The 24326-nt window shown below is 38.7% G+C and overlaps 1 protein-coding gene across 1 annotated transcript in view; it reads left to right on the forward strand.

The window, feature by feature from the left end:
- LOC108434578 (A disintegrin and metalloproteinase with thrombospondin motifs 7) overlaps positions 1-24326 on the forward strand; it is a 114828-nt gene that overhangs the window by 85247 nt on the left and 5255 nt on the right. The window contains exon 23 of the mRNA XM_017709819.2: positions 6291-6453. Coding sequence (XP_017565308.2) covers positions 6291-6453 — 163 coding nt within the window. The remainder of the gene's footprint in view (positions 1-6290; positions 6454-24326) is intronic.

Genomic DNA, 24326 nt, shown 5'->3' on the forward strand with positions numbered 1-24326 from the left:
TATATATATATATATATATATAAATGGGTTATTATAAATGCTGTATACGATATATATGTATTGGGCAGGACTGAGTTAAGTAGGTTATATTAGTCTGGCCCTCTAAAACTGTTCCAACGTTTTGGGAAAAATTAATTGCCCACCCCTGTTCCACACCAAACTTGCTCATCCATGTCTTGATGGATCTTGCTTTGTGCACTGGTGCACAGTCATGTTGAAACAGGAAGGGGCCGTCCCTGAACTGTTACCACAAAGCTGGGAGCATTAAATTGTCCAAAATCTTATGGTCTTCTGAAGAATTAAGATTTCCTTTCTGTGGAACTAAGGGACCGAGCCCAAGCTGGCAGCATTAATCAGATAATCAGTAATGCACTATATTTCCAAAGATATTCGCTTGTCTGCCTTCACACGAATATGAACTTGAGTGACATCCCATTCTTAATCCATAGGGTTTAATATGATGTCACCCCACCCTTTGTAGCTATAACAGCTTCAACTCTTCTGGAAAGGCTGTCCACAAGGGTTAGGAGTGTGTTTATGGGAATTTTTCACCATTCTTCCAGAAGCGCATTTGTGAGGTCAGACACTGATGTTGGACGAAAAGGCCTGGCTCACAGTCTCCGCTCCAGTTTATCCCAAAGTTATTCTATCAAGTTGAGGTCAGGACTCTGTGCAGGCCAGTCAAGTTCTTCCACACCAGACCTGGGCATTGTCCAGCCCGTGGGCCACAACCGGCCCTCTGATCTCTGACTGGCCTGGGTGAGATCATTGGTAAATTAGAAGTGAAAAGTAAATGTGTAATGACACCTGTTACACTGTGATAAGTGCACAAAATGCAACTACAATGCTTTTATTTTAAAGGCAAGTCAAAGCGCCGGTCAGTGCGCTTCACTCAAATTTGTCAGCAAATGTGGTGGACAGCTTTCAAGATTGCTCTTAGCCCTTAAATATGTCAGCTAACATTAAAAATAAGAAAGATTGACGCTGCATGCAGAGTTTTTAACAAGACATGGACTTCTAAATATTTATTTACTGAAGTCAAACGTAAACCTGTGTGCTTGGTTTGTGGAGAACAGATAGCTTTGTTTAGGGATTACAGTTTGAATCACCGTTAAGAGAGTAAACCCGCAGAGAAATGCAAGAACTCGGCTGATGCAGAGCGGGCACGGCCATCTGAAGATCTGCTAGCGAAGCTGCAAAGGCAGCAAGGATTTTTACAAAGCTTCACTCATCCAAGGATGCAGCAGTCAGGACCAGCTTAGTAATATCGCACAAAATTGCAAGAAACAGTAAGCCATTTAAGTTAAAGTGATGCTGATCTTTGAAAAACATGCTATTTTATGTCAGGTTGTGATGGTAGTTTTTTTAAACAATGCAAAATGTTACAATTCAAAATACAATTTTCTAAACTGAACTATCACAAGTTTATTAAATAATGATATAATCCTCCACATTTTGATTGTATCATTGTAATGTTTCATTTACTGAATATAAATATATATATATATATATATGGGTTATTATTAGGGGTGTACTTTGTGTACTTCTGGTGCCGGTCCCAAGCCCGGATAAATGGTGAGGGTTGCGTCAGGAAGGGCATCCGGCGTAAAACTTGTGCCAAAACTATCATGTGGTTCACAAATATGATTGCCATACCGGATCGGTCGAGGCCCGGGTTAACAACGACCGCCTCCGGTGTTGTTGACCAGCAGGGTGCCGGTGGAAATTGGACTACTGTAGGTCGAAGACCATCAAAGAGGAGAGGAGGAAGGTGGGTTAGAAGGCAGTGAGAGAGAAGGAAAGGCAGGAGTGTGGAGGTTAGAGTAGGGACTCTGAACATAGGGACAATGACTGGTAAAGGCAGAGAGCTTGCAGACATGATGGAGAGAAGGAAGGTAGATATTCTGTGTGTCCAGGAGACCACATGGAAAGGAAGCAAGGCCAGGAAAACTGTTCTGTCATGGTGTAGAGAGGAAGAGAAATGGAGTAGGGAAAATCCTAAAGGAACAGCTTGGGAAAAGTGTTCTGGTCCAAAATCTTATGGTCTTCTGAAGAATTAAGATTTCCTTTCTCTGGAACTAAGGGACCGAGCCCAACTCCCCTTCTCATCCAACATCAGTGTCTGATCTCATAAATGAGCTCCTGGAAGAATGGTCAAACATTCCCATAAACACATTCCTAGACCTTGTGGAAAGCCTTGCCAGAAGAGTTTTATACACATGTGGCCATGAAAGTGATTGAAACACCTGAATTAAATTATTTCGATGGATGAGTGAAAACTTTTGGCAAGAGAAAGTTTACAACCACGCAAAGGCTAACCTTGCATGACAGGACATAAGTGGTGTTGCAGAGGGAGTCTTGGGCAGAGGGATGTCAATCACACATACTTATCAGAAAATTGTCCAGTATGTCCAGATAGTTCTCAGATTTAATCAGCGGTTTTTAAGTAGTATTTGTATTATATTTATGTGTTTTTTTTCTTTTTTCTTTTCATTCAGTGTTTTACAATGCCTTCCCTGAGATTCTATTAGTTTCCTGAGCTCAAAGACCATACATCAATAGAAATGCTTCAAAATCACTTAGAATAAAAATAAATATGTTAAATTACATTGAAAGTTGGTAATGTTTTTGCCTTCTCCTGTGAAATTACAGTTTTTCATATTTGTTTTTCTTTGCACAGCTATGATATGAAATATTCTGTGCGGCATTGTTAAGTGCCTCTGCACAGCTAGTGGGGAACTCTAGGTGCAAGAACATGACTGTGCACATACCTACTTGGCTTGGTATTCAAATAGCTACCAGTTGTGCCACAGGCTAACTCAGTCATTGTAAGCAAACATGCAGTAAGTGTAGAATATGATATTCAACTGAATTCCATTGTCTTTTCAGTAAGCTGTCTACTTTCTCACTGTAATTAGATAATTCAGTTCTTCTAATATGTGATTTCTGGACACATGGTCAGTTCTTCTCTTCACTTGAGAACTCTTAAAAGAACTGGAAAGCCATGGATCACCAGGGAGACTTTCTCTTTTTTGTACACTCAGATCCATAAATATTTGTTGGCAAAGCTATTGTCTACAACAGCACAACAATCAAAAGAAGTCTTTGCTAGAGTAAATACCACAATGTCTAATACATTTGCATGCCTCAGAATCAACAAGACCAGATTGGAGTTTTCCAAAAACATGTTTAAAAAAACAAAAAACAAAAGCCTGTACAGTTCTGGAACAACATGTGATGGGACAAAGGAATGAACTGTGCATGTTTCAAAGCATACCAGTTTATTGTCAAGCATGGTGGACGTAGTACTATGGCATGGGCATGTATGCCTGCCAATGGAACCGATTCCCTTCTGTTCATTAATGATGTGAGTGCTGACAGAAGCAATAGGATTAATTCTGAAGAGTATAAATCAATGTCATCTTTTTAGATTCAGCCTAATGCTGCCAGGAATCATTGGACGGCGTTGCACTATGCAGATTGACAGTGATCCAAAGATACACTGAAAGCAACCAAAGACTGTTTTCAAGACAAAAAGTGCAATTTTCTGCCACGTCATGTCAATCACCTGACCTCAATCCAATCAACCATGCATTTCACTTACTGAAGGCAAAACTGATAACGTACCAAGAACAAGCAGGAACTGAGGACAACTGCAGCCTGGCACATCATCACCAGGGAAGACATCCAGCGTCTGATCATTTCTAGGGGTTTCAGGCTTCAGGCAGTCATTGACTGCAAAGCAATTGTAGGGGGGGGGGGGGGGGGGGTATGTATAAAAATGGTTGTAATTCCTACACTGTCGCCAAATTTGGATGTAAATACTCTCAAATTAAAGTCTGCACTTTGATCCCAAATTCATTGTTTCATTTTAATTGATGTGCTGTGGTGGACAGATAAAATAGCAATAACTTTGTGAATGTTTGAAAATTTAGCCTGAAAGCTGATTTAGTAGTTTTATGTTTCTTGTTAGTTCTTCAGTTCGTTTTTTTCCCGCCAGTGTTTCCATCTTGTTAAGCACAATCCTGTACTGTGGTTACAGTGCTGAATGCATGAATGCTAGCTCTTCGTGAATGGCAGTTGTAGTGGTCATTACCATTTTTTTGTGCTTTTTTTTTTTCTTTCTTTCTTTTCATTGAAAATGTTTGTAAAATAACATCAAACTTTAATCATAGGGAGTGTTAGACTGACATCCAGGCTGCCTTTTTTTGTTCAAGGTCCTGTTTGTTCAGACATTAGGAACACAGTTGTAGAATAAACTGTTTGGCATGTGAACTTCAAAACTCAACAGAAGATGGGAGGCGGTCCAATCCAGCAATTACTCTGAAGTCAAATCTGAGCTCAGTGTTTACAGTGCTCATCTAACAATGTGGTGACTCATCATGATTATACCGTGCCCCGTGCCTTCAGAACCAGGCTTTGATACACAAAAGCTGCCTTTAATCCTTCTCCACGTCAGTACTGCTTCATGCTCCTAGGGAACCTTTGTGTTCTCCAGTTTCCAACCTGTGTTAAGTACATACAACACACAGCAGGGGCCAGGTTGTGTATCTACACCATGTGAATGCACTATAGCTTTTAATTAAAGTCGCTCTTTGATAAACCCAAATCCTCCCTCAAAGAAACTTGTCACGTTTTATTTCAGCTCTGAGTTTTCCACGTTTTACACGGCCCCTTTAAAGCTGTCTTTACAAATTTGGGATGTGCATAAAGCTTCAAGGTGCTTTTGTCTCGCATAGTCACGTTATGGGGCTCAAACGTGATGATAATAGCTTTTTTTAAGGGCTATACTTGACCAAAAAGTTTGCTTATCACTAATCAGTACTTCCTCACCATGAGGAATTAAATAGCATATTAGGAGAAAATATTAAAAACAAAAACAGAACTTAAAAGGCCCATACTGTGAAGAAATTAATTTAAATACATTTTTAAAATAATTCTATTTTTTTAAAAGACTTTGATGTAGTACATAAACACTGTGAAAGTTTCAAAATGTACTGTTCACTCCCAAATCCATATAGTCTTTTTATGAAAACTAAGCTGCAAGAACAGCCCATTTTGAATTCAGTGTTTTCCTGATATCACAAAAACCTGTATATCTACATACAGTATATCCACCTATTTAGCCTACAGATGCCTTTTCATGTTGGAGTTATAAGGAGTGTTTTAGGCCTGGAGCCCCTGCACTGTATAGTTTAATGTTTCTGTCTACTGTTCACAGCTCGTTCAACTCAAGAAGGGGTAATTAGCTAATAATAAAAGGTTTTTAACCATGGACATCAGGGAAGTGTATCATATGTATGTCAGAGGGCAGAAGTCACTTGTTTTGCGTAGAATATATGACAATAGTGTAATGTTAACATTTTTTTGAAACACATTCAAAACATTTTTTAAACTTTTGGCTCATCATATTTCAGGTTGTGCTGTAGTCAGTAAAACACTTTTTAAACATTTTTATTTGGTGTTCATTGCAACTTCACATAATTTTAAATTCTGTGCCTGTTTTTTTTTTTTTATAAAATGGTTTTCTTTCACTTTCGTAATTCTTGCTTCAACATAAACTTAAAAATACTCATTCATTTTTACTGTTCCTTCATTTGTATTTCATTCCAGGATTTCATTTTCATTCTTTTAAGAATAGGCATTGGTAGGCATGGGTAATCTATACATTTTTGCCTTTTCCGACTTCTTTTTTTCTCAGTATTCATCCATATTAAACCATCCATGTTCATCACCCTTCTCACTATTCACTATTCTAACTTCTCTGTTGAGCCTTGGTTCCTCTCAGGGTTTCTTTCTCTTGCTCTCAGAAGGTTTGACTTGCCCTTAGTTTTCTTGGATTTCTGTAAAGCTGCTTTGTGACGATGGCAGTTTTAAAGAGCACTAAACAGAAATGTTTGAATTGCGTTGCATCCACCTTTCACTTGGAAAAAAATAAACAAATAATTGAATACTTAAATAAAGAAATAGAGGAAATTTAATGACTCAACTAACGAACTATGCTAAGTAAAATTAGTGCATCCATGTCCTTGACTTCAAGTTTATGCACCAGAGAAAGTAGAACATGTTCCATTATACTGTACCCCCATACATGTATAACAACATGAAATTTGTATTGAAGTGAATTAGTTTACTTGTTGAACTTGGAGGGACAGTCTTACTTTTCATAGAAGCCCCTGAAGTATCTGGTAAGTTTATTAATGGAATGTCCGCTCCAGTTGGCCCTGAGTGGACTTCCTGCAGATGGTTTGAGTGGTTCACAGGCATTTTCACCGTGTGTTTGTTGGCAGTGCTCAGTGTCCTGCGGTGGAGGGGTGCAGCGTCGGCTGGTCAAATGTGTCAACACAAAGGCAGAGCAGGAGGAGGAAGACGAGCAAGCCCAGTGTGACCACGAGCCCTGGCCAGAGAACACGCGCCAATGTAACCTACAGGACTGTGACAGCACCCCCTCTGGTGAGTCTCTTACTGCAGCACCAGCTAATCACAATATCACCCTGTGGAGCTACATGGATACCCGTTGTCCACTTCAGTGGAAACACTCACACCTTCTGTCTACTTTACGAGGTCCACCTGCCCTATTAGGTGCATAGTTATCAGTGGCAAGCCATAATTGTCACAGCTTGGCATTCAGTTCAGGACATAAATGTCAAAAATGAGAGAAAGCAGCATTGTTACTTATTTCTGTGCCCCACTGTCAGTTCCCAGTTGTTAGTGGCTAATCTGACTGCAGTGCTTGAACTCCTAACCAATGGAAGAGCCTGGCAGTATCTACCTAGATACCACATAGAAGATAAACCTTGTCTGGACAATTTTTCGTTGAGCATTTCACATTTTAAAGCTTTTTGTTTCCAACCAATTCTTAAAGCTGTTTTAGCTTGTAATGTGTGTGCAATATCTCTAGTTTGGGGCATTTTATGGAAAAGTCACTCTAAAAAGTATGTTATCAGTAATATAAGCCAGTAAACCAATCCAAATCCCCAGTGTTATAACTACACCCCAACATGATGAATCCACTAGCTATGGGTTTCAAATAAAGTAGCCACCAAGATCAGAGGTAATTTTCATGAATTCTGTGCCATGCCTTAATCAAAAGCTTTTTTCTTCAAGCATAGAAAATGGAAAGTAGGTTTACTGCATATTTCTTGGTAATCATTCTTTGTACTTGAAATCAGTGAAGTTCACGGAAACTGTCAGTGATGTAAATTCTGTAAGAGCATATTACTAAATCTGTGTGCTGCTCTTATTTACATTTCGCCTAAAGCCATTAAAATAGTCAGCGTAGATATTATGCCGGACTGTTCTGTGGAAAGATGACTGTGCAAATCAGATAGCAGAGCCAAAGACCCTTCTGGGAAACGTTCGTCAGGATATGACTGAAATCACAAATCGCAGTCATTTAATCTTTTTGGTTATGTGTACGTTAAAGAAGTATTGCAATAAAAAGTTTCTGTACTTGAGGTTGTGAAGCAATTTAGTCTTCTTGTTTGTTTTGCCATATTAGCAAAACACAAACAAAACATGGGTGGCAGCAGACAAACAAGACAAAATAAGGATTAATAATTACAAAGAGTAACAGCAGTAGCAGGTACATTCATCGCTTCAGATGAGAAGAATATTTTTACTTCTGCTCTTATACTGCATCAAGTCCAGGAACTGTAATGCAAAATATTTCCAGGCATCAACACTTGTAGGTTGTGCTTGGGTGAGTCATGCTGTTTAATGTTAAATGTTCACAATTTCAACCCTTGTGTGGTGTTGGGATCTGTGGGACCGATTTTAAATGTTTCCCTAAATAAAAAAATAATGTGATTTATTATTATATCAATCTCGGATTCCTTGGCCTTGGCTCATTTTCTGTGAAGAACATGTAAAATAACACATTTTCAGTGTCTTCACTCTGTTCACCCCCCACACATTTATATTACACATGTGGTGTTGGGTGAACCCGCAGGGAATAAAAGTGTGGAGGTGCTGTGTCCTTTGCTCTGTTCTCCTCCTACATGGCCTGCTGTGTGTGTGTGTGTGTGTGTGTGTGTGTGTGTGTGTGTGTATATATATAAACAAACAAACAAATATAATATTATACACACACAGTGAGAGAAAACTACCCAGACAGAAAGCACACTTTCCAACACAATGCACTGCACTGGCTTGATTTAAATAACAGTGGTACCTCTGTGTGCCCTTTCGCTCTTGTTTCATGCTTGTGGGTCAGTGGAGCATGGTGTCCACTGCCCAAACACCACTCATTATGTCCACTTGGATACCCGGAGGTAGTGGCCAGACTCTCTTACAAGCTGAAGACTCAAAAGAAACCTAATATCAGTTTTCATAATTAAGTTGATGACATGCAATTATACATTTCTTTCTTCTGATAATCATGAAAAAGCTGAAATACTGAAACACTGGTGCTAAAAATTCTTTATGAGAAGCTCGATTCTTTAGCCTTGTGTATCATACATGAAGTACAAAACCTATAAACTTAGATTTTGAGATGTGTTCTGAGCTCCTTCATGTAAACACAGTCACTAAAGTAGCTTTTAAGAAATATTAATTAATTTTATTAGTTTTATTTTAACTTTGTCAATGTCTTATTTCAAATGAATATTCGTAGTTTCTTGTATTACTGTTAAGCTTTATCACCTGTCTGTAAAACACATTGAGCTGCCAATGGTATGAAAAGTATTCTATGAAAAAAAGATTATTATTGATATTATTCTTATTGTAAGACACAAAGAAAACTGAAAGCAGCAAGAAGATACTGAGACGACATTAGAAGTAATCCCCATACAGCCCCTCCAAGTTCATAGAGCAGAGTTAGGAACTAAACTGAAGTCAAATTCAGTAAGACAGCCCTGTCCGTTGTAGCAAATTCCTTTTAAGTGTCTGTAAAGAATTCTAGTCACAGCCTCTCAGTCTGAAGTAATCAGCAGACCCGTCTCACAGCGTGTAATTACCCCATCGCTTCTTTGAAATCCACAGACAGGGCTGTCATTTCTGAAAGTCTGAGAAAATTGGTCTGACTCTATCTGCTAATTAAAGTCTGATTTGTGTGGAGGGACATAGCATTGCAGGTAAAACACTTTTATCTCTGAAAAACATTCTCCACAAATACATCAGACTGGTTTCGAGTGAAAACTCTGTAGCTAATTGTGTTAATTCTCCTCTGGAGCATCTCCATCTGGATTTGAAAGATCAGTACACAGCAGGCTGAGAATGACTGACAAAACATTACATTTTTGTGTCAAGAAGCAATTAATCAATTTATTTTGATGCCTATGGGGAATCCCAGTGATTTTTCAAAAGTTTAAATGTATATATTAGTTTAATGTATATATAAAAACTAATGTCTTTTTCAGGGATGGATATGCGGTTAGTGATTTTAACCCGTCTAAATTCACATTCTCTTTCCTTGTTTTATGACTTCATCTTCTGGGTTTTGCTGTTGTCAAAACTGGAGCAGCTATTCTGTGTAGGCTGTGATTGTTTTATGCCGCTTTGCTTTAACAGCTTATAACACTGGAGCAGGCGTGCAGAGGATCTCAGGGTCTGCCTGGCGACATGTTCAAACAAATTTGCTGACCCACAAAATGAGTCTGTGTAACTTTGCTGAACCTGCAGCTTGCCACAGAATCACTCTGTTTGAGCAGATCTCCTACAGCGTTGGAGGAAGGAAAGTTCTTCCCCTGTCTGGTCTGTGTCCTGACCTGCTCTTCCTGCCCTCTGAGGCTAGCCCAGTATGCTCACAAATGGGCAGCTAGGATTTCTGTCAGACGCTGCTGATGATTAGACAGTGAGGATCAATCTGGCTGTTGTCCTCGCAGCAGTGATTCTTCCTTAAAATCTATTATTCAACTTAAAACTATTTAATGCCGTCACTGTTAGGAATTATCCAATAACATATTTATATATATATATATATATATATATATATATATATATATATATATAGTAGGTTTACCAGTATGTTTTTACTTAATCAATGCTGTGGCATTGGCAACATGCAGTTAAGCCTCTAAGCCAGACCTGGGCATTGTACGGCCCATGGAGATCATTGGTAAATTAGAAGTGAAAAGTAAATGTGTAGCTATGAAACCTATTACGCTGTGATAGGTGCACGAAATACAACTACAGTGCTTTTATTTTGAAGGCATCCCTTTTGTTTTTGCTTTTTGCTCTTTTTGCGTCTGCCCGGTCAGTGCGCTTCACTCAAATGTATCAGCAATTGTGTTGGACAGCTTTCAAGATTGCTCTTAGCCCTTAAATATGTCGGCTAACATTTAAAAAGAAAGATTGATGCCGAATGCAGAAGACAGAAAATAAACAATGAAAGAAATTAAATGTGCACTAGAAGACTGTTACCCAGAGCTAAGTCCTGTGAACTTACGAGTGTGTACAGGTAGTAGCTGGTGGTATGCACAGCCTTGCACTCTTATCTGCCCCTAAGAGGTAGGCTTAGAGCAGGGGTGGGCAATTAATTTTAATTAATTAATATATATATAAACACGACATGGACTTCTAAATATTTATTTACTGGAGTGAAAGGTAAAGCTGTGTGCTTGGTTTGTGAAGAACAGATAGCTGTGTTTTAAGGATTACAGTTTGAATTGCCATTGCGGGAGTAAGCATGCGGAGAAATGCAAGAACTCGGCTGATGCAGAGCGGGCACGGCCATCTGAAGATCTGCTAGCGAAGCTGCAAAGGCAGCAAAGATTTTTACAAAGCTCCACTCATCCAGGGATGCAGCAGTCAGGACCAGCTTAGTAATATCGCACAAAATTGCAAGAAACAGTAAGCCATTTAAATTAAAGTGATGCTGATCTTTGAAAAACATGCTATTTTATGTCAGGTTGTGATGCTAGAATTTTTAAACTTACTCTCGCAATGGCTTCACAAACCACACAGCTTTACCTTTCACTTCAGTAATATATATATATATATATATATATATATATATATATATATATATATATATATGAGTATATATATGTGTGTGTGTGTGTGTATATATATATATGTATGTATGTATTGGGAAGAACTGAGTTATGTATATTAGTTTAAAACTGTTCCAATTTCTCATGTGGCCCCTTGGGAAGCCTACCTCTTAGGGGCAGATACGAGTGCAAGGCTGTGCATACCACCAGCTACTACCTGTACACACTCGTAAGTTCACAGGACTTAGCTCTGGGTAACAGTCTTCTAGTGCACATTTTATTTCTTTGATTGAGAGCTTTATTATTCTTTTATTCTGTAGAAAAATATTCTTTCACCATGTGTTTGTGCTTGCCTCAGTTTTGCCTCTATGTCTGCTGCCTTTGTTAAAAACTGTTAGGTCGACACTAGTGCAGATTTACATATATATATATATATATATATATATACACACACACTGGTTATACATAAATAAAATGCATTGTCAACACGATTACTTTTTTTTTCTGTTAAGAATTGTGTTGATGTCATTTAAATATGCCTAATCATTGTACACATTTGAGTTGCATGAATTTAAAGCAATCCCTTTTTTCAGTGTAAATTACTGAACTGCCTTAATTCTCCAAATTCTCCAAACACCTTTCCCATTGACAGCTTAATTTGGCAATAGTTAACTTACATTAATATTTTTCATATATTGCAAAAAACCTAAATTATTGCACCATTGCTCCAGTATCATTCAATTAAAGAATCTAATTATGAGAATGAGAAATGGACGTCTCAACCTGCCGATGAAGCCTAGACACCTTTTGAAGCTTGTCTGCCCTGAGGCAACTTACTTTTATGCTCTAATTTTGACATCAACTGTTTACATAAGGCAAGAAATGAGGCAGATAGCAAAGTCACAGATTCAACAGGAGGTTTATAGGAATCTGAATGAAGCAGCTTCTGAAAAGGGTCGGCTTTGCGCTTGTAGCATGGCCTGTGCTACCCTGGGCTCAAGGAGGACGCTGCAACGGACATTCTTTAATTTCACACAAAATAAACAAAACCAACACAATGCTGGCCACTTTTCAGTGGCTCAAGCTGGCTAGACTTTTCAGTCTCTTCCCTGAGCTTTTCAAATCTTCAGTCTGCTGCTGCCCATCCCTCTCTATTCCCTCTCAGCTCTTTTTAAAGGTGTTCACAGCCAGATGAGAATCAGCTGGCTCTCATTAAGGGCAGCGTGAGCACCAGAGCCGAGAGGGAACAAGAGTTTGCTGCTCCGCCAAATGCCGTAAATGTGCATTTTTGTTGAATTGTTTTAAATATACTTTATTGTAGAAAGTTCCTATTTTTTATCTCCAACACTGAGCAGTTACTGCATGCTGCTTTTAAGCAGTTTGGGAAGTATCGTACTGCAGTATATGCCAGCTGTACATTTTCACAGGGGGATCTTCTGTTATAGAAGAGCTTCAGAAGAGATTTGTATTATTGTCTAATTTCCTGGAGTGATGCAAACCCCCTTTTGTTTCATGCATCTGCTTGACAGGCTATTTTTTTCTATGAATACTCAATGAGTCTGTGATATATATTTCCACTTCCACAATATTTCTGATATACAGGCAGCGTTTTCCCCCCAAGGCTATTAATAGCATTGTTTTTTTTTTTCTTCCATGGGTGATGTTCCAGCGGATTCATTGCTCATCAGAAGTCCTGTCCTTGTGGAGAGGCTTTTGGACTCTGAGAGAAGTCTTACATAGCTGCCTGAGTGAAACATTTTGATGCTACCCCTCAATGGAAGTCAGAAATAGGTTTTCAATAAGGTTTCTGTGTTGCACGTTTAAACTAATTCCTGAAGAGCTTTATCCATAATCAGCATATGACAAGTAATCACGTAGCAAAGTCCCCGCTGAGTATATTCTTAGAGTATTAATTTGTTGCCAGTTGGACGTAAATGAAAACTGTAGGTGTAAATTCAACACTGTATGTGGTAATTCATAACTCTGAATGTTGCTGTAGCAGGAATTTAATCATTTTCAGGGGACAAGGTGGTGAGGCAGGCGTAATGTGTGCTATACTGTACTGACCTCATTAGTTCTGAGAGCAACTTTGAGGACACTAAAGGGACTTGGACGTTATTTGGAATACTTGACATTACACAGAAATACCATCATTTTGAAAATGTGACCGGATTGCTGTTGCTCTAAGTGTGACATTTGGGCTGTCCAGAATGTTTTAAAATTGATCTGAGAGGTTTGTGCTTATATTATTGGTTAGATATTAGGTTGTGTGCATCCATACTTTTGTTATTCATTGTTTTCAGGATCTACTTGATATTTCTGATCTTTGGACTGCTTCTTTTGTGAGTGTTGCTGTGTGGTCATTCCAGTTCCACAGGATCTTAGTGCAGATTTGGCACCATAAACCATGACATGCTTATATCCAGACTTTCATCCATAGGCATCACTGGCTTAGCTTTTGATTGATTTTGTCCTATCATTCTAACAGGCAACAGTTTGTCTCAGTAGATATACATAAGGCATCCTCCTCTTGCCCAGGAAGTGCCCCAGGGCTATGTTCTAGGTCTCCTCTTATTCATATTAAACATTTCACCTTTCAGCCAAATCATTTATTCTCATGGTGTTAAGTTTCAATGTCATGGAGGTGATATCAGCACTGCTTCTCTCACACTGTCAGCCTCATCATTGCAATGGATGTATAACGATTTCTTGAAACTCAAAAATGACTGTTCTAAAAAAAAAGGTTTCATTTTCGACCCATAAATTTCATTTGAGCCCCATATTAATTCATTCCCCAAGAAAGCATTTTAATTATCTGAGAAATATTGCATTCCTCCACCCTCTGTTCTGCATCAGTGATGCAGGAATGCTGGTAAACATATTTATCTTCTCCTATATTGATTACTGTAACTCCCTGTTTATCATGTTAAACATTTAACCAGCTTCAGTTTACCCAAAACTTAGTCCTCACATTTACCAAATTCTCTGCCTACAATACCTTTTTCCAAACTACTCCTTCAACATTTAAAAGAGCTTCATGGTCTCGTCCCTTTGACACCGGTCGTCTTGCAGTCCCACGCTCTCATCAATGGATGGCAGGTCATTCAGTGATACTGCTCACAGACTTTGTAACTTTCTGCACTACTCTTCTTTCCCCTAATGTAGAGTTTCCTTGGATTTGTGAAAGCCACTATGTAAATAGAATTTCATCTTTTCCTTTTTCTTCTCATTATTATCTGTAGCACTTATTTAATTTTGTTCAACAATTACTTATGCAGTTAAAGCACCAGTATGTACTATGGGGAAAGTAAAATGTAATTGCATGGTAATTGCAAATAGAACACTACTCATGTCAGTTGTGCTACACACCACAGCAGGGATCTTTATTTCTTTATTTATAATCTTTATTTCGAGTCATAACAGCCACTAATACAAGTTAATCATTTTTTAGGAGATATTTCTGATGGGGTTAGATACACGTTCATCTACTTGCTTAAGAATGTTAAAAGTCAAAGGTGAAAATATGCAAAAACCTCCATAACTGTTAAAAATTGTTTAAAACCTTAGAGGAAAACATTTGCCAATCAAGCAAAGGTGCTGGTGCTCTGAGAACACTGGACTAACCATCCCAGAGTCCAGACCTCAAGACTACTTAATATGTCTGGAATTATTAGGATGATGAGAAGCAGGAAATGCAACCAATTTATGGCTGAAATTTGGAGGTACGGAAAAATTTTGTACCAGATTTCTTTGAAGAACTGAAAGTGAGAAAATAATTGCAAAAGTTGCAATAAATGCAAAGCATGAATACATTTTATATATACATAAATATTTTACATATTTTACATATATATATATATATATATATATATATATATATATATATATAAAGATCATATTTAGTTGGTAAAGCATCTGTGTAACATTTTGCTATTGTTTTTACTGCTTTTTCCTGTTGCAGGAACTCTCACTTAATGCCCTTTCGGCTGGATTGTAGCCACTGACTTTTATGCATTGAATAAGTCTAATGGTCATTTTGCATCACAGTTTGACTGTGTATTACTCTGCCTTTAGAAGAGAGAGGTTTATAATAACCATACCACTGAGAAACACATCCATATTGGAGCTTGGGTCTGTATTTGGCTTGTACCTATCGCCACTCAAAGCCAAAGTGGTCTCGACAGAGAATGACTCTCTGGAATGACGATTAGAAGCTCAGCCACTTTGCGCTGCTAAATTAGTTTCTCATCAATACAGCCTGACCAGTTTAATTGCATCCTTATGAATCCAAATTGTATGTCGACTTTAGAACACTTGAAAATGGGTTTTGTTTTTGTTTTTTGTTTTCTTCTGAGAGACCTGAGGTGGTTTCCATTCTTTAGCTACTTATTTCCCAACTATTAAGCTCGAATAGCTCGTCTTTGCATTTTAATGGTCTATACTGTTTAAGGCAGAGAATAAACACAAGGCATTTCCTATATCCGGCCCCCGTTTCTCTTCTACTGTTCCTACAGGATGTGTGAGATGTTCCTACAGGATGTATGTGCTCATGTTTGTGTGTATAGGGTGGGGGTGGTTTAAGAGTTCACAACACAGATAAATGACCCATCTCCCAGGCACACTGACTGAGGGTCACAAGACTTTTTCTTTTCTCAGAGTGGAATAGATTATGCAATAGCAGGAAGTGAGGGCATGTTTTCCATGATTTTTTTCAGACTTTCAGATTTATATTCATTGAAATCCAGCATTATCAGTCAGAGTCAGAGAAGCATGCACACATTTAACTCTTTCTAGTGCTCCCAGGAGGAAACATACAGTATACATCCAAATACATCCAAGCTTTATTACTTAAATCTTAAGTCTTAGAATTCAGTAACTGCATGGTGCACAAAGCTAACTGGAGCTATTCTTATGTTATAAAAGTGTAAAATTTTTGGATCCACCAGCAGGTGCTGGCAGTGTAAGGGATTAATCAAGGTATTAAGTTGCTGAGTAAACCTCTACTCCTCTGGGTTTTACACTAGATATGGAAGAATTACTGTGAGGATTTGACTGCATTCAGCCATAAAAGCATTCGTTAGGTCAGGCACTCCGAATGTGCTGGATCATTCAATCAGGATCACAAACGTCACTCCAGCTCATACCAAGACCTCAGTCACACAAAACGTTTGCAGTACACTAACATTAAGTAATGCATTTGTTAGCATTAACAACACAGAAAAGTATTACATTAATGATAGTTAGCTCATATTAAGGGGGGAAAAAGTAACAACTACAGTAGTTTATGTTGTCACATATTGTGTTGACTAATATTAAGTAATGAAATTGTAAACATAAAATAGGATATGCTAATAATGATATCATTGCTGTTAGAATAAAACCTTGTACCTCTTGTCATTTTTCAGTTTTTGACACGATTTGAAAACGCCTGTTGTCTTTCACATTTTGTGTAAAAGAGCAGTTAAATGATTGAAATAGCAAGTTCTTCTTTCAGAGGTATTCTTAAATCAAACCTGTATAATTTAATTTCTTCAAAGGTGGGACTTGTTTGGTGGAGCTTTAAGTCCTTAAAATCCCATGCTTATTGCATACTAAGGCTAATTATTCAGTAACTCCAGGGACCTCAGAGCAGTCTGGCTGAGCTGTTCTTAGGTTATAGAAGTATGTAATTAAACTTTGGGCTTGCCGATGGATCCTGGCCATTTAAGAGGTAAACAGACTCCGCTTTACCTGTCTGTTTGGTAAGACCTGCATTTTTATAGTATAATAGTTGTCATTTTAAATTGGCATTATATGTTCAAATGTTTGTTCACTGAATTTTGCAACTGCCCAATGGTTTTCAGCAGGTACATGCACAGAGACCCCTTTGCCCACAAACAGTACAATTGCCCTGTTGGTTGACGTGTTTTAATAATTGTATTTTATACAGTCATTTTTCAAGATCTGTACCAGCAAGATGAGGCTCAGTCTCACCACAGAAATAGAACTCACATGTTGGCTTGTGTTCTGTGAGATTCAGCGTTCTTGAGTGCCCTCTCTGCGTAGTTTTCTTTAGTAATCCGACTATCATCACCACAGTGCTGGACATCCCACCAGGAAAAGGCTTATGATCTGTTTAAGAGAGTGTCACATTCAGTAATGTGGTTATTTTGAAAAAAAACCCAGCATGTAAGCAGTAAGGGGTGTTAAAGGAATAGTTTGCTGAAACATCTAATTAGTGTTTTATCACACCCCAAATGCAGTCAATCAGCCAAGATGTATTTGATATCTGATGGGTGATTCTTAGTTTACAATGGGAGATCCAAACTCCTTTCAGCTGACTCATTTCATCATATGTATACTTAGGTTCAAACATGTGTCCAATTGAGGCTCAATGGTGCTGAAAATGTGGATGTCAGAATTGTAATTGGTCATTGTTTTGGTTTTCTGAGTACACTAACTGGGCTTTTCTGCCAAGCTACCTTGTGGCCTGTGTGTTTAGGAGTTCTTATAGCCCCATGTTTCGTCTTGTGAAGAATGATACCGCATGTAAAAGTGGTTACGGTTGTTCACAATGGCTCCACTGCCACTCAGCTGCGTTAAAGATAGTTTTTGTTTTTTTTCTAATTTGAGTCATCTTATAAACCACGTCGATGTGTTGGTGTAAAGATCTGGATGTGTTTTGAGGATTGAGAGATGTTTTTGGGAATGTATTTACAGTGTTACAGTATCAAAGATGCAAAGGGGATTTGGAGTAAGTGATCAATCTTGTTCATTTGATGTCTCATCAAAGTTTTCATTATCGTACAAAAAAAAGTTTTATAAAAGATTGTGGAACTCGGAGTTAAAAATCAGATTTTTTTTCTGAAACATAACATTGCCTCTCTTGGGAGAGATAATTGTAATATACAGCAAATTAAGTTGAATTCATAAGCATGGTGGCCTTTTTCTCATTATGCACATGCCACCCAAAATGTCTGCACAGGCCTGGGATTCAGGCTTTTTTTTTTTTTTAAAGTGCATCAAAATGGATGTCATCAGTAAACGACCATATAAATGGCAATGGGGTTAGGTTGAAACATACTGGAGTACCCTACTACAGTAGGTGAACATAAAGTTAGAGTAATCTCAGAGGAGCATACAGTGTAGGTTGAGAATACTGTGTATGTGTGAGGCAGGGTGTACTTGTTTCAGCACCTGTCTTTATGAGCACACAGTTGGTCCCAGAGCTAGGTGATGGGGCAGCAGTGTGGAAGAACCTGCAGCGGAACGGATGGAGGATGAAACTGATGGAACATGACTGTTTTGACAAGCTGTTAATGAAGTGTGCTCAGGGTTCAGAGTCCAAAGACCCTCCATTAACCAGCCATGCAGAAATACAGCTCTACAGTTTGTTCTGCTACAGACGGTTACTGAACAAAGTTAAGTCCCGCTTGACTTTAAACTGTGCATAAAATGCTGCATACTGAAGTGGGTGATTCATTGATTTATCCTTGCAGTACCTGTGTGCACATTCTCTGGGGTGCAATGCTATGTAATTATGTGGTACATATGTATTACTTAAGGCTGTCTGGATTATAGCTTACTTATTAATTAATCAGATATGGGGCTAAAGGTTTAAACGCCATTTAAAAGAGCTGGATTTTAGCCTGTACTACTTTGAATATTTGAAGGGTTAAACTAGAAAAATGCATTAACATTGAATAAAAAACGGGTTAACTTTGACAGCTTGAATTATAAACTAGGCACTAAACTCTAGATGCTCTCAGACTTGTGATGGGCAGTGCTCACGTGTATTTTGTTCCCTCTATTTGTATGAGGCTGTTCCTGTGAAACGTTACCATTAACCCAGTTCCCTGTCATATCACTGCATCCTCGGAACATCCGTCATTGTTTACTGAAATAGAACAGCAGTAACTGACCACAATAGAGAGGTATTGACCACAGGAAACCACGTCTCTCATGTTGTGTTTGAGCTGTACGAGGAGCGCAGGGACAAAGTGGGTTTGCGGGGCTCTGGCCAGAAAGGGTGGAGCGTGGGAGCCGATGCAGCTGTGACCTAAGGCCCTGGCCCTGGCCATGTCAATATACTGTGTGACCTGGCAACATGGGAAAATTTTGCTGCGCTGACATTTTCAAGCCTTGACAGGAGTGAATGCTTTTGTCAGGGCTTTAACCCCTAAAACTCAAGGTTTATTATTCACTTTTTAATATTAATGCTTATTATTTAGTATTAAAATAGTATTTATTGCCAATGTAACAATAAACACATTTGAATATACCAGCTGCCCTTTACATTGTCTAACCATTTCATAATAAGTGGATGTATAGAAATGATCCAGAATGCTTTAGAATAAAATCGTCTTACAGTAACATAAAGACATGTTTTTCCTTCTTCTGTAAGAAACATTTTGCAGGTTTTGTTACAGAATGAATCAGAATAAAAACCTTTATTTAACAATCACCACATGTCTAGGGGATACACACGTGTGTGTGTGTGTGTGTGTGTGTGTGTGTGTGTGTGTGTGTGTGTGTGTGCGCGCACATTTTATATATATATATATATATATATATATATATATATATATATAGAAAATAAATGGAGAAAAAGGTATACTGTATACTTTAACTGGCGACTATATTAAGTACACTTTATTGTATCTTTTTGTTCATTTTATTAGCTCTACTTACCATACAAGAGACCCTCTTAGGACCACCACAGAGCAGGTATTATTTTTGTGGTTTATCATTGTCAGCACTGCAGTAACACTGATGTGGTGGTGTTGTGTTGGTGTGTGTTTCACTGGTCTGAGTAGATCAGACACAGCAGTGCTGCTGGAGTTTTTAAACACTTACAGTGCTGCTGGATTGAGAATAGTCCAGCAACCAAGAATATCCAGCCAACAGTGTCCTGTGGGCAGCATCCTGTGACCACTGAAGAAGGACTAGAGGATGACCAACACAAACTGTGCCACAACAGACTTTACATTTACAAGGTTAACCAGCAAGGTTCCCACCCGAGGAGAACAGACTCTTGACCACTGCTATACCGCAATCAAGGACAGTTACAAACCCCTCCCCCACCCTGCCTTCGGCAAAGCTGATCACACTTCTATTCTTCTCCTGCCCGCATACAAACAAAGACTTAAACAGGCAAAACCAGTTCTCAGATCAGTCTATCAATGGAGTGAGAAGGCCATCTTCACACTTCAAGACTGCTTTGAATCCACAGACTGGATGATGTTCCATGATGCAGCTGGCACAGACATCAATGAATACACTGACTCCATCACAAGCTACATCAGTAAATGCACTGAAGACATTGTACCAAAAATCAATGTCAGATCATTTCCCAACCAGAAACCCTGGATCAATGCTGAGGTTTGAGCCAAACTAAGAGCTCGGGCTGTTGCCTACAACTCTGGTGACCCGGCTAGCTACAAGAAGGCCAGATATAACCTTCAAAGGACCATCAAGCTGGCCAAAAGGAGCTACAGGGACAGAGTGGAATCCAGCTATGTTGGCTCTGATCTCAGACATATGTGGAGTGCCCTGCGCACCATCACTGACTACAAAGGAGATGTGATCTGTGATAGGGGCTCTTCCTCCTCACTTGCAGATGAACTCAATGCTCATTATGCTCGTTTTGAGGCAACTAACACCTCACCTGCTGAGAAACTCCCAGTAGATGAGGAGAGCTGCGTTCTAGCCATTCCCCTATCTGAGGTGGTAAGATCCTTCAGGGCAGTTAACCCACGCAAGGCACCCGGTCCCGAGAGCATCCACAGCCGGGTACTTAAAGCATGTGCCAACCAGCTGGCTGAGGTTTTCACTGACGTCTTTAGCCTCTCCTTAAGACTGTCAGTGAGTCCCAAGGGCTTTAAGGAAACCACAATTGTTCCAGTCCCCAAGAAATCATCTGTCACCTGCCTGAATGACTACCGCCCTGTTGCACTGACATCTACAGTTATGAAGTGCTTTGAGCGGCTGGTCACATCTGCTCAACGCTTCCAGCCACCATGGACCATCACCAATTTGCATACCACTCCAACAGATCCACAGACGATGCCATTGCACTAACAATGCACACTGCTCTCACACACCTGGACAGGAAAAACACATATGTAAGAATGCTGTTCATAGATTACAGCTCAGCATTCAACACAATCATCCCTGAGAAAACTCATTCCTAAGCTCACAGACTTGGGTTAGAACTCTCATCTGTGCAACTGGATACTGGACTTCCTGATGAGCAGACCCCAGGTGGTGAAAGTTGGGAACAGCTTCTCTTCCACACTGACTCAGCACAGGGGCTCCCCAAGGAATGTGTGCTCAGCCCCCTCCTGTGCTACCTGTATACACATGACTGTGTAGCCAAATACATGTCTAACATCATCTTCAAGTTTGCTGATGACTCCACCATTCAAGGCCTTGTCACTGATGGAGATGAAACAGCCTTACAGCCTGCAGAGATGAGGTCAGCACTCTGTCAGAGTGGTACCATGACAACAATCTCTGTCTCAACATCAGCAAAACAAAGGAGATGATCATGGAATACAGGAAGCTGCAAGAGGGGTGGTTACTCTCCCCTGTCCTTCTATGGAGCCGAAGTGGAGAGAGTCAAAAGTTTCTCGGCATACAACTCACTGATGACCTCACCTGGTCCCACCACCCCAACACTATTGTGAGATCTGCCCGTCTCTTCTCTTCTTTCTGCATAGGCTTAGGAAGTTTGGTCTGCATCCTCAGATCCTCACCAACATCTACAAGTGCACCATAGAGAGCTTTCTCACGGGCTGCATTACTGTCTGGTACAACAGCTGCACTGCCTGTGACCACAAGGCCCTTAGAGGAGTGTGCTAATTACTGAAGCCTTTTGTATCAGAAAACTATAACTGCTTTTTCCACTAGCCGTCAGTCCAGTAATTAAGGTTCTAGTTGTATGGGTTTTAGTACCTGGTTAATCTTGGTTCCAGCATTACCTAGAAGTTGAGGGTGTTCTATGCTGTGTTTGCCAGCACTTGCAGCTGAAACCAGTTATCAAATTCTTTACTCTATCAAGTAAAGATGTAAACTAGAATGGTATGTTAATGTGTTTTGATTGCTATTTATAGAAAATATTACATTCTAAAGAGCTAAGGTAAGTTAGATAGGACGGTTTGTACTGTACATTCAGGTCCACTCAGGTCCACTGAGACCTTCATAAAACTTTCTTTTTGAAGGTTGTTTTGGACTCACTTGACCTTCTGCTGCTCTTGTAACAGGTAGATTTGTGGTGTAAGTGGGCATTTTGATGCTCAATATAATAGTAAAACTGCTCAGTGACGAGATTAGTATATGATTGGCAGCCCAGCAAATTTGAATGAATCATCAGTGATATGTCACTGCATTTCCAAACAAGTAAAATGCTTCTACATGCCCGATTTATAGGCTATTAAAGATAATATAGTTGGGGGCTGATGCTAACTGCTTATTTAGTAATCAATTTCTCTGTTGATTATTCCATTAATGCATTAATTAACATAAATGATTGACATAACCAAAAAATACATACACTTTTTTTCCAGTGAAGTGTTTAACTGCAGTTTAAAGAACACCAACTGCTGAACAGATAAAGCCATGCATTTCTTTCCATGCATTTCTGGCAAAAATGACCAGGATCCTATTGCTTTGAATGGAGAAAGACAACTAAAACTAATAGCCAAATCAAATGTTGTATCAGTGCTAAAATCTGACAAGAACAAGATAAAAGGTTGTAGTGTCTGCCTCAATTAATGCAGAAAAAATGTTTTTTCTTCAGTTTGTTCCAGCTACTGTAAATGTCCATAATGAGGAGAAGTTTTCCCCATAAACAGCTGCTGTACTGAGCATTACGAGCTTCCCCATTCATTTTTCAACCATTTTTTAATCATTTGTCTCCTCCTTTATGACTCTGATGGTACACAGTACTGTCATCTAACTCTACACATTTGTGTTATTTTAGTAGTATTATATTTAACAAGTAGAAAGTTGTAGGGTGTTAAAATGTAATTGAGGAGCTGTGGTCAGTGTTTTGTTAAATGAGTTAGAGAAGAAAAGTGCTGTGGATATTCATCAGCCTGAAGATAAGTCTCTCAACAAAAGTTTCTTTTTAATATGTTTGCACTTAAAAAATCAACCTATCAGATCAGCTTATTTACAGTTTAGATGTAGGCCATTACATCAGATTCGAATATCGAAGATAAAGTTCCATGGATTTTTTTGAATTTGTGCATAATTAAATGGTTATGATGCAAACAGTAATTCAGAGCAGTTTGCTATGAAATACTCTCTTCTTAAGAAAGGTACCAAGTAAGAATTGTTTCTAAAAGTTACAGCTATCTTGCTGGTGTTAATGTGCAGCTGAGATGGTCTGGCCCACACACTGAGAGCACTGAAGCATGATGGGAAGGTGGCAGATGTGCAGTTCCAGAGTATATCTTGCCAATTCAAAACGCGATATGAGGCCAAGAGCTTTAAGACCTGATATTTTGGTCAAAATCCAAACATATCCTGAGAACTTTCCATCCACGCCCCCCAACCTGACCAACAACACAAAATTTCAAGTTCTTTCTTCACTTGAATCAGACATCATTTTATATGACCCAGCCTAATCCGTATGATCAAATTTTGAAAAATGTCTAAAACTGACCGAAAGCATCTCGTCATGTCAGATAAAGCCTGGTCGAATATCAGAACTGCATAGTGACAATAATAGCCGATAACAAATAAAGATAACTGTAAAATAAAAATAATGTGAATTAATATGATAAAAAGTTTAAATTCTACTTTTTTGCATGTATTCATCAATACTTTCTTACAATGTCCCAAGCATTTTTATAGGGAGGCACCAATATGTAAGCCTATGATGATATACATATCACTGTTGTCGGAAGAAAACCTCGTATCTCCAAAATTAGAACTTTACAGGAGAAAGTAAAAACATACTGTAGTTTTAATGTAAGTCAAAGGAACTTACCAAGTTATTTTGGGCCGATTCTTTTGCTCCCATTCATCATGAAATTTACACACAATGTAAAGAGCAACAATGTCCTTTGAAATTATGTCAAAACATCCGACAGCAGCGACTATACTCATATACATAATTGCTAGTGCCAATACCAATGCTAAAACAAACATTTATAAAATATGTAAATTAGGACTACCTGGCTTAGCATTACAGAAAATGTTACATATATATTTGTACATGGTACTTATATAAAATGCAGTAAAATAAATAAAATGCTGATACCGATATCCCAATATCATTCTTTATCTCTATTTTTTCCATGAGCTGTTGTCATGCTGTGGTGCTGATATCACCATATGGTAGCCTTTTCTTGTTTAATCCTAAAAGTCATATATATTAAATGTAACATATATTATAACATATTA

The sequence above is a fragment of the Pygocentrus nattereri genome, chromosome 15 (assembly GCF_015220715.1).
Source record: "Pygocentrus nattereri isolate fPygNat1 chromosome 15, fPygNat1.pri, whole genome shotgun sequence".
NCBI lineage: Eukaryota > Metazoa > Chordata > Actinopteri > Characiformes > Serrasalmidae > Pygocentrus > Pygocentrus nattereri.